Source organism: Penaeus vannamei, chromosome 28, assembly GCF_042767895.1.
Source record: "Penaeus vannamei isolate JL-2024 chromosome 28, ASM4276789v1, whole genome shotgun sequence".
NCBI lineage: Eukaryota > Metazoa > Arthropoda > Malacostraca > Decapoda > Penaeidae > Penaeus > Penaeus vannamei.
Window position 1 is genome coordinate 5740738 of NC_091576.1, and position 12500 is coordinate 5753237.

The 12500-nt window shown below is 35.3% G+C and overlaps 1 protein-coding gene across 1 annotated transcript in view; it reads right to left on the reverse strand.

Moving 5' to 3' along the window:
* Positions 1 to 6937, reverse strand: part of LOC113827589 (osteoclast-stimulating factor 1) — a 7579-nt gene extending 642 nt beyond the window's left edge. The window contains exons 1-7 of the mRNA XM_070141731.1: positions 6861 to 6937; positions 4248 to 4309; positions 4047 to 4093; positions 3759 to 3873; positions 3450 to 3655; positions 2817 to 2920; positions 1 to 2198 (exon numbers count right to left, since the gene is read on the reverse strand). The exon at positions 1 to 2198 is cut by the window's left edge and continues 642 nt beyond it. Of these exons, the coding sequence (XP_069997832.1) occupies positions 2054 to 2198; positions 2817 to 2920; positions 3450 to 3655; positions 3759 to 3873; positions 4047 to 4093; positions 4248 to 4293 (663 nt within the window). The 5' untranslated portion in view covers positions 4294 to 4309; positions 6861 to 6937 and the 3' untranslated portion in view covers positions 1 to 2053. The remainder of the gene's footprint in view (positions 2199 to 2816; positions 2921 to 3449; positions 3656 to 3758; positions 3874 to 4046; positions 4094 to 4247; positions 4310 to 6860) is intronic.
* Positions 6938 to 12500: the final 5563 nt, after the last annotated feature.

Below are 12500 nucleotides of genomic sequence, written 5' to 3' on the forward strand. Positions count from 1 at the left end.
TTTCTTCCTTGGTGCATGGCTGGTGTAATCCAACTTCTGCACAAAACATGGGATTGGACCCATGGAGGTGTCCCAATACACTTCAGGGTTGCTTTCCTTTAGAAATCTTGCTCGAGAAGTCTTCCTAGGTATCTGGGAAGGTGCCTCCAGCCCTCCACCCTTCCAAAATTGTGCCATGTATTTCCTAACTTAAGTCTTGGCCATATTCAACAAAACACTGATTTTAGTGCCATAGTCGACATCTTTAATCCATTGATCTGGGTAATTACTTTTAATTAATTCCTTTGCAAGTACCACGGTAATGATGCAAACCTTAGGGAAATAAAGGAACCTAGCGTAAAAAGGGGCATGGTCCAGAAAAGAGAGGGTGTATAAGCATCCTCTTCCTACAACAGCATGGGGGCGAGTGGCTGGGTTCTCTGTCACACTCAGCTCTGCGGGAATATGTGGCTGCAAGGGATAGGGGCCACACTTTTGATGAGTACTGTTTATGTTAGTGATATATAGATTATGAGCTGTACTTTACACATGATTTTGTTATCATTTAAAAATATTCTGTCTATTATGTGCAAATTGTACAAACTTTATCATATCAAATAATCTTTTAGCAAAGAAATTGTAAATTTCTAAATTATCAACGGCCATCTAATAAATGTAAATACAAGCAATTTTAAGGGGTAACAAAAAAAAAAATCATCTGAAACTCTGCACTGGTGCTATGACCCCTTGATATAATTTGATTTTAATAAAATTGGTATTGCTCAACAAAAGATAATAAATGGTTTCTATTTCCGGGTGAAAACATGCAAATATCCTTTCTAAAATATCACTAATTACTGAAATACCACATTACTTTTCTAACTGATGATAAAACTAGAATTTCAAGTTCATGAATGACACACTCCTCTCTCTGAGGATATTCCTTGTTATCATTTTACAATAACTTCCATTCACACTATGGAAAAAAGAAATGAATGAATAAAAAAAAAAAATTACCAAACAAAAATATACGTTTCCTTTGGACACTGCTATAAAAATCCTTTGAATGTTTATATTGATGTGAATACGAAATGAACTTCAACTTCATTGGTTGTCTTATAAGGCTTTACTTTATATCATTCAACCTTCTACTTAATGTACTGTATATCATGAAATACCTTATTCATTTTTTCTTTCTTACATCAAAATGGAAATATGGTAATAACATTTTCCAACAAACATAGCAAAAAGCACTTAAGGCAAGTTTGTTCTTACATACCTACCTGTTTTATTCCTCCACTTATTCCAAACTCTTCAATGGATATTTAAAATCAAAATCATAAAAATTCCTCTAAGCTTAGTTCTGGAAAACGTCGGTATTACTCACACCGGAAATGTACATAAAACTAGGAACTGCACTGAAGTTTCATACGATAAAACTCAACTTCAGCTTTGTTAAGCTATGTTCTACAGCTGTTATTAAAGGCCTCTGTTTTTTGTATTTTCTCATTCTTAATAATACTTTCTGCCGTCAACTTCAAAATCCTAATTATGAATTTCTAACGATCATAGCATCTTTAAGACTGCAATATATTTCCCCGTTCCTTTGTATTGATGCAGACGTACCTAGCAAATCGAACACTTATTTCGTCCAGTGTAAAAGATGGTCTATACATGCGTGGCCTTTACTGTTATTCTGACACCTAAATCTAAATTGCTACTTTGCTAATCTCACATTACTTTTAGCTACATATCTTTTTTTTTTAAACATCAAAATATATGACTTCTCTTAACATTACAAAATAAATTGGCACCTTGTTCATATGAAAGCCCATTACAGGTCAAAAGGCACAAGTATTTTGGTATCAGATTATCATGACACTTAAAAAAAAAAAGGTTTCTAGGGCCATTGTTGAAAAAAAAAAAGAAAACATTTTTTTCTTTTTACCTTTTTACAATAAAAGACCATTCTTCTATATAAAAAAGAGAAATATAAAAAAAAAAATCGATAAAAGTATACCATTCCGATATTACACTTTCTTAATCAATCTCATTCCTCATTCCACCGGTACCTTCAGCTGTCAGAATCCTCGGAGTCATTCGCACCGTATTCCTGGTGGTCAAAACCTGATGATTTACGACTGCTAGTCTGTGTGCACTCTTCTAGTAAAGTGATAACGGTTCCACTCTTGGCAAGCATACGTGGGGTCTTCTTCTCCCTGCGAAGATAAAAAAAGTGGTGGTAAATTTGACAGGACCCTGAAATCAAATCTGCAGGAAATAAAAAGAAAAAAAGAAAGAAGTCAATGTTAATTCTATTAGTACCAAAGTAATAACTAAAGTAGCAATAGTTTCATGCTTCGTAACAGATCAATCCTTGTACAAAATTATAGCAAACATTACAAATCTAAATAGTATCATGATTCTATATAAATTTACACACACATTATATATGTGTGTGTGTGTGTATGTGTGTGTGTGTGTGTGTGTGTGTGTAAGGTAAATATAATAAATATATATACATATATTCATATATATAAAACACCCCTCTCTCTCTCTCTCTCACACACACACACACACACACACACACACACACACACACACACACACACACACACTCACACACACACTCACACACACACTCACACACACACTCACACACACACACACTCACACACACACTCACACACACACTCACACACACACTCACACACACACTCACACACACACTCACACACACACACTCACACATGCATGCCTATATCCATCCATCTATCAATATATATACATTAACAATTTCAGGATAAATATGTCCATTCAAATGATACACTACTGACCTATTCACAATATCAGTGCGTGCCCCACTGTTGACCAATAATTGCACAATATCTGCATGTCCTCTATAAGCGGCACAGTGTAAAGGAGTGTCACCAAGCTTATTCTGTTCAGGAGAATTTAGAAATGATGACTCAATGTTATTTATAAATTTGATGATTAATATAACAGAACATTTCCCTCTCATGGGGGAAAAAATGTAAAAATTATATTGGAAAAATATGAAATTTCAGTCTTATTTAGGAAGAAACTAAATCAAACCAGATAAAAAAGGAAATGAAAATAATCATATGACCCATACTTAACACAGCAACCAGTTATTGACAAAGCAAAGGTATGTCCTGCAAAGTAACTTGAAAGTCTTTCCTTCTTCAGAAGAGAATTTTCCTGAGATGAGGTTTCATGTCAAGAATACTTAAATAGGTGGTTTCCTGTCCCGAGTTTCTACTATGAAATTTGGCTGCATATAATCATAACTATAAAATAAAAGCCAAAATATCTTTGACAGGGACTTCAGATAATATAAATGGCAATCAGATGAAGAACCCTAATCCTGAGTCAGAATATGAGAGTAATTCATCTAAACAATTAGTTTCACTAAGACAGTGAAATGCAAACCAGAGTAGATGTATCACCTGCCAGTTTATCTCCAACTTGGGTTCCTTCAGTAACCTGAGAATGCATTCAATATGGCCTCCCTGAGCTGCTGCATGGAGTGAAGAGGACCCACTTTTGTCCAGTGAGTTGACTGACATCCCTGCTTCCAGGCACTCCTGTAGAAGGGCCAGATTGCCACGCCTTGCTGCATCAATGATGGGTATCTTCACATTCTCCTTGCTCACTGCAAGATATGGCTGACATGACTGAAGGTGTAAGGTACATCAAATGCTCTAGAGAAACAGTGAAGAAACATTTACCCCATACACTCCAATGTCTGCACTCACCATAGTTGCTGGGTATGTATCCCTTCTTATCATCCAGCCTTGCCATCCACCAGTTTGGGTCAGATTGGTCTAGGATGAACAAGAGGTCCCCCTCATCAAAGGACAGTTCACTGCCCTGCATCACAAAGAAGAAAATTACATGTGAGATCTAAATTCCTGCCAAAAAAAGACATTTAACAATCCATGAAGGTCTGATTTGGTGTGTAGTGAATAAAAGCTTATCCAGAATGCCTATATATCATATATTTATGATAACAATATCAAAACGCAAAAATTTGTACCTCTTACCTTCTGTGCTTTGTAACTAGACACTGCTTCATATGCCTGAACTTGCCCTGTGAAGATAAGCAGATGTAAATAAACACATGACGAAAACAGTAAAAACAAAATTAATACAATTTCTTTTCTTACAAAAAATTAAAGGTCAAAATGTATAAAAAATCATATAGACAAAAAAAAGGGAAAAAAAGGGAAGCTTTCAGGGCATACCTATCCTCTTGGGGGGAGGGGGGGCAGGTCTGGATGGTGCTGACATCTTTACTGCTGGTAGGCTGTGAATGTATATAGACATAGATACATAAATATACATAGATATACAAACGTAGGTAGGCATGAAAATGCAACATTTGTGTGCATGTGTATTTACAAATTTGTGTTTGTGTATTGAGAGAGAGAGAGAGAGAGAGAGAGAGAGAGAGAGAGAGAGAGAGAGAGAGAGAGAGAGAGAGAGAGAGAGAGAGAGAGAGAGAGAGAGAGAGAGAGAGAGAGAGAGAGAGAGTGAGAGAGTGAGAGAGAGAGTGAGAGAGAGAGAGTGAGTGTGTGAGTGAGAGAGAGAGAAAGAGAGAGAGAGAGAGAGAGAGAAAGAGAGAGTGAGAGAGAAAGAGAGACAGAGAGAGAGGGAGAGGGAGAGGGAGAGGGAGGGAGAGGGAGAGGGAGAGGGAGAGGGAGAGGGAGAGGGAGGGAGAGGGAGAGGGAGAGGGAGAGGGAGAGGGAGAGGGAGAGGGAGGGAGGGAGGGAGGGAGGGAGGGAGAGAGACAGAGGCAGAGACAGAGACAGAGACAGAGATAGAGATAGAGAGAGAGAGAGAGAGAGGGAGAGGGAGAGGGAGAGAGAGAGAGAGAGAGAGAGAGAGAGAGAGAGAGAGAGAGAGAGAGAGAGAGAAAGAGAGAGAGAGAGAGAGAGAGAGAGAGAAAGAGAGAGAGAGAGAGAGAGAGAGAGAGAGAGAGAGAGAGAGAGAGAGAGAGAGAGAGAGAGAGAGAGAGGGAGAGGGAGAGGGAGAGAGGAGAGAGAGAGCCGGGAGAAAGAGAGGGAGAGAGAGAGAGAGAGAGAGTTCATGATATCATGTTATGGAAGAAAAAAAAGATTAATCTTTGCATTATGGACACACCAAGCAAGGAGAAATTGAAGATGATATTCTCGTAGAGGACGAAACATTATAGTTGTTGGTTTATGAAATAATCTACAGACACAAACAATAGCACAACAAATGGAAAATCTGTATGGTACAGCCGCACTTAGGGCAAATTGAAGATGATATTCTTGTAGAGGACAAAAAAACAAGTAGCCATGCAGCTTGCACACCATCTTCTGTCCTACTGCGCACCTATGTCACCAATACCTCACGACTAATCAGGAGGCGGCAGTTTAGCAGAGACTTTTAATTGCTCATTAAGTTCTAGTATAATATTCCATATACTATATCATACAAATGCATATGCCCATCGACTAACGTTTCATAAATATTCAGGTCTCAGCCGTTTTTATGTATTTTGAGTCTCAATTTTGGCTAACTCATTAATATCCTCAATTGCCACACTACTCAAATACAGTCGATAATTAACACGCACATTTCTGGCTACACCGGTAGCCTGCCTCATTCTTCTCAGTGACAATGACCGCTGTGTGTCACTTGTGTTACAGTGGCGTGCTTGACTTTTCCAAATTTGATGAAAAAACTGAAGAGATCATAAAGTTTTTACAGATTCACAGAATCATCCTAAATGAAAGAAAGTGTGAAAAGTCCAGTGCAATTTTCTGAACTGTTTCAGCTTTATCTTGCCCTGCATACCGAGGGGAAGAGAATGTTTCCCGGGGGTGTTGGGGAGGGGTTGAGCCCCCCATCAACCCTCCTCTCAAGCAGTGCCCAAAGGACATGCCCATTCAGGGAAACTTAGATTGTTAAATAAACTTTAAGACATGGTGTGCATATTCATAATGTAAAGAATTACCGAAAAATGCTTTTGAATTTCTCAATCTATGAATTCCAAGTCATCTCTGCCTTATCGTATATGCCCATGAACCGGTACTTTCACTCATTTTTCAATTTCACTGTAAATATGAACGTGTCACACTTACAGTTCTACGCACTTAAACATCAAACTCCTGAAAACATATTCCATTTAAGAAATATTTCAAGACAACAATAAAATACATAATTTAAGATGACAAACAAGAAACACAGGAAATCCATTATGAGTCATACACCACAAACAAAGCATCATGTGATAATTGTCTTAATTCTAACAGAAGAAAAGCTGTATAGACTATATCCACAGAAAAGAAAAGCTGAAAATCTATTTCATTTCCACTTCCAAATAAATCATGAAAAACAAAAATAGAAAATGATGGTCCATAGGTCTATAAAATATAGACTTTGAGTTATAATGTATTATTAATATGTAACAAAATATAGTAAACATGCTAAAAAAGACCTAACCCAAAATTAATAAAACACAGTAAGTATAACAATATGAAATAAAAAAAACATAATATAATAAAATATAGGAATAGGCCTATAATTTTTGGCTTCCGTGATCAACAAGTGGTTGGATATTAATTGGAAAATTTTAATTCTACATTTCTTAGAATTTCACAATGCCGCTGCTTTATTTCTCCTACCTGTGTAATGCATATTGATATGAAAGTCTTAATAATGAATAATTGTCAATAATACTACAAAATGAACATTTAGCTACGTGCAAGACATATTAATAATTTTAAAAATCCTGCCAATCACCCTCAGTATTTCACTAAATTCATTCTAAGTCCGAGTATTCAACTTATTTTCCCGTCTATGACACAGATAAAAAGTACATGAAAAACCTTAATTTTCCGTTTGGAAGTATATTAAATGTCAATCTTGCGAGTTTCCGCCGACTAGAAAATGTCACCAACTCCGGTGTTTATAACCGGTTTGTGCTGTAGTTAATCGCCCGAATTTTCGTCCCTGATTTGATAATCATGTAAATAAGTACAATCAAAATTGTGAAAGCTTCATAATGGAGGTATGCTTTGTTTTTCTTCCATTTACAATCATTTGCTGTTGGATTATATCATATATATTCTCTATTCTATAACGTTTATTTACATGGAAAAAATATATTGGTCGGTTGTTTACCAAACAGAACTTTTGATCAAATATCAAATCCTTTAGTCCCTCTGTAAATATATACACATACATACATATGTGTGTGTGTGTGTGTGTGTGTGTGTGTGTGTGTGTGTGTGTGTGTGTGTGTGTGTGTGTGTGTGTGTGTGTGTGTGTGTGTGTGTGTGTATATATATATATATATATATATATATATATATATATATATATATATATATATATATATATATGTAGACACACACACACACATACACACACACACACACACACACACACACACACACACACACACACACACACACACACACACATATATATATATATATATATATATATATATATATATATATATATATATATATATATACATGATATATATATACATAAAAAAAAAATATATATATATACATGATATATATACATAACTATATATATACATATATATATCATATATATATACAATATATACATACATACATACATATATATATATATATATATATATATATATATATATATATATATATATATATATATATATATATATATATATATATATATATATGTGTATATGAATGGGAAATTTTTCCTTCCTGAGTCCTGTTGTGCACTATCCAAGTGTCGAGAGTCGCGCGGGACAATGGCTCCGGGAACCACACGTAGACACCAAGCCCCGTGGTCCGTCGTCCACTTCTATCTGGGGCAATGTCAGGGCAAATGACAGACACGATGCCCACTCAAGGTTAGCATCACTCTACGTTATGATGGTATTAACCGACACCAGAAGCTTGAGATAAGTGAACCGTTTGATGGCGGAGGATGCTGTAAACGATCGTGGTTTAGAAAAGTTACAGCGACGGTGGATCCTCTTCGGTTCATTCCCATTTTCTGCTCGTGAAAGAAAACGTCTTATCCTTCTTGGCGGTGTCTAAAAGGGTAAACTGCAGTATATTAGTTCACTTTTATCGTGGTTTAATCAACAACAAAGGTAGTCCCAGTAATGGGAAATTACCACAAATAAATTACCCTCTCTAGAGAATGGAACAAAAATTATAACAATTAAACAAACAAGTAGGGCCCCAGGAATTTCATACATACTATTATCACATGCATTTAACTGAATAATATGCAAATGAGACCTCTGTTGAAAAAACAACAACAACAACATAATAATAGGACATGTTCACACGAACATCTTTTATCTTATCTATCAGTAAAAACAACACAAGATCAAGAAAAAACGAAAAAGTTCACTACCGTCTTTTGCGAGGCTTTCCGCGTGTAGGTGACATGCGAAACGCCGCAAATTCACATGGAAGCGTATGTATTGACCCCAGAAAACCAACAAACACGACACCAGACACTGAAACGACAGAGGTGTGGTTGGCCAGTGTCTGAACAATGAAAATTTAGTGTCTGCAAGAGATTGGTCAACTGAGAAATTCTTCCTTGAACAAAATCAACTTTCTGACTGGAATATTCTCAGAACAGCAGTCAAAACCAACCTACCTACAAGTTCTTTCTATTAAACGCCATCAGTTTGTATACCTATGCATTAAAAGTTGTCACCTAGAAACAAATGAAGAAATTATTGATATTACCCCGTCATTAAGTTAAAAAAGTATACCTTATGTAAAAGCATGGTGAACAAAACGAGTTTTTAAATTTTCGCTGTGCTAGTAAGGAGCAAAGAAATAAAACCCAGATTATTCTATTTCGGGCGTCCTTCTTAAGGCCGTGTCACACTAGTACTTTTTCCGTCAATTTTTTTGACAATCTTATTTAACATAAATACAAACATTCTCGAATATAGCTCTTGATTTGACTTTGCTTGGCTGAAAAAGTTGACGGAAAGGTTTTCAGACGGAAACGATCATTATCGTCTGACTGGAAAATCGACAATTCGCTCAAAAATGGAGAAAATTTCAGAAAATTGTCAAAAATTTTACGGAAAAAGTGCTAGTGTGACAGCACCTTTAACATTTACCGTCCATGGTCACCGTGGTCGGATTGTGCTGCCACAATAGACTTAGCATGGCCAGCAGTCAAATCGCACAATACAATCAAAATAGAACGTATGTGTTTGAATGCAATCTCTCCCTTGGGTCACTCTGATGGACCCTTTTCCCCGGTCGGTGTCTTCAACCTGTCGCGCCGGACATGATTTTATCGAATTTAGGTTAATTATAAATCTGACTATACATTCCAATTCATTATTCTATACAGATATACGTTATAAAAATGTAACGTCCCAGTTTTACGAAAGGAACTCGAGTAAAGCTAATATATGGAGTGAGAAGAGCGTTTTTCCGTGGCATTCGTAAGTGGCAAGAGGAATTACACACTCAGTGGTAAGTAGAGAAGAACCCAGTTCACAGTCTGACATTTAGAGACGATCATGGATGGTAACAATTGCACTGAAAATAAAATCTTGACAATATGATAAAATGAGCGAAAATTATTGAAAAAGTGTTGACAATCTAGTCTCCGTCGGGATTTGAACCCGAGTTTTCTGATTAAGAGGCAGTCAGGCTATCCACTACACCACGGAGACTTCATTTACTGAAAATGAAGCAAATATATATATATATTCACATATAGGAGCGTCTACCTACTTCCTTTGCTGTTTGTCTGTCTTCTCTTTCTTTCCTTCCTCTGATAATTATCACTGGGTATTAAATGAGGGAGTACAAAGAGTACAAAATTTTGTGTTTCAGTAACGTTATTCGAGGAATTTTCATGATTTCATTCAAAACGCATTCGTATTCAGTATGATTACAAGCATATTGTATTTACCTTTTGCGGGATTACTTTTATATAGATTGTAAATACTGGCCTAGGTCAACACGCTAGATCACGTGGCGTGTTGTAAGAGTATATCAATAATGAACAAATTTGATACGACATAAAAATACTATTATCATGACGAATGTCTGTCTTTTATTCTCTTTCTCTCACTTTCTCTTCCCTTCCTCTCCCTCTCTTCATTTATCATGAAAATAATAATCTAACAAATGCTCTATATATAATGATTATTATAACTTGCCATTATCATAATGACAATCACTATCATAACACTAATGATGATACTTTCGTTTCGCTTTGTAAAAATTCACACACACACGCACACACATACTAACACACACACACACACACACACACACACACACACACACACACACACACACACACACACACACACACACACACACATATATATATATATATATATATATATATATATATATATATATATATATATATATATATATATATATATATATTCGCGAACGCCTTCTATTTTAGTAAATGCAGAATTGCCTCTTACACTTTGTCATATATCTTATCATAGCCTATAAAAGCTGTGCAAAGTTTATGAATATAAATATAATGATTATCATAACTTGCCAATGTAATGACAATCATCATTAGGATAACCTTAATGATGATGATACTGCTGTTGTTTCGCTGTGTGAAAAAATCTCACTCCTTTATATTCACGAACGCCTTGCTATTAAGTGAATGTAGAATTGCCTTTTACAGTTCGCCATAGCTCTTGTAATAGCCTACAAGAGCTGTGTAGTGTTCTATGAACCCTGCGTGGTTTGCTCATACCTTCAACTCAAGATAAAATTACAATTACCGGGTTCCTTATGCACACAGCATATATATACTTTATCACTGAGGACAACCGGGTGCACTGATTAGCCGTCTGACATGTTCCAAATTAAGGTGAGGTGTTTGCAGGTAAGTGTCTTCAACCTGTGGCGCGCCGATACGAAGATAATATAATTCTGAGACATTTAGGTTGATTATCAACTGATGTCTTAATATATATTCCCGACGTTTATTTTATAGAAACTATGATTCCCAACTGTAGTCTAGTTACGAGGTGAAAGATGAAATAAGAATTAAGAGCATTTTCTGTATCATTTGTGGGTAGCAACAGCAAGTTATAGCGTTCATAGTCAAACTATTTTGTAACGATTACGTGTATTAGTAATAATAGTGTTTATAAAAGCAATAAAATGTAGGTAGAGAAAATATGGGTTTGGCAGCCATGCTACCCGCTACACCGCTCACACTTACTTGAAATTTCAGGAAAATATTTTTTTGTAAATGCTAATAACAGCGCCTTCCTCTTTCTTTTGTTGTTTGTGTCTTTTTTTTTCTTTCTTTCCTATGCTATTACCTTTTTCATCGCAGGAGGAAGTAGATATAATTCATACTTTGTGATACTAAGATAAATTTTATGATCTGCCTGTTTTCGAAACGTTTTCAATCCAGTAATATTGTCTTTATTTTACAAATTTAGGTTCATTTTGGCATTCATATCCAGTGCTTTTACAAGAATATTGCATTTGACTTTTGCTGCACTACTTTGTTATCAATAGCAAATGCTGGCAGTTAGCCTAGGTCTGCTCGCTAGTTCTCCTGGCGTCTTTCGACAGCTTGCTAGGATATTTGAATATGAACAAATATGATTAACCAAGATGATACTAAAATAATGACGAAATTCTGTCTTTCATTCTCTTTCTCTAATATCCTCTCCCTCTCCTCCTTTAAGATGAGGTATAAAATGCATGGAAAAATAAGAGAAAAAGTCAGATAAATTCAGTTTAAAAGTGTGTGGTTTTGGCAGACGTAAGCGCAATCCCTTCCCTTTAAAATTTAAAGGTTCGTTACTGTAAGTCATCAAGATTTAATGTTAAAAAAGGAGCCATGGCACAGCTTATTGAAAAAGTATGTATACAATACAAAGAAATAACAGAACATTTTAAACATACACTGATAACGTGGCTTACACTTACCCATACGTCTGTTATTGTATTTATACAAATGTATATATTTTGTATATGTATTGAACTACAAGATTAAAATAACGGATTGAAAAAAAGAAGAAGAAATAACGGCTTACAGAAATATAAGATAAAACGAAAGATAAATTGGAACACAAAACACGGAAAACTACCGTTGAAGGTTCTCAATACAGGGCTTCCCCGTTTTCCTTTAAATTTTACTCATTTTCTATGATATAAACAGGTTACTGTGTACGAGACAGAATGTTGAAGTAAAAGTAGAGAATTAGAAATCTAAAAAGAGTGACAGAATGTAAAAATGTAATATACAGAAAACTCTCAAAATATACTTGATAACGGATTTCATACACGAACACATACACACACACACCGACATATATATAAATATATATATATATATATATATATATATATATATATATATATATATATATATATATATATATATATATATATATATATATATATATATATATATATATATATGTATATACACATGTGTGTGTGTCTGTGTGTGTATTTATATATATGTAT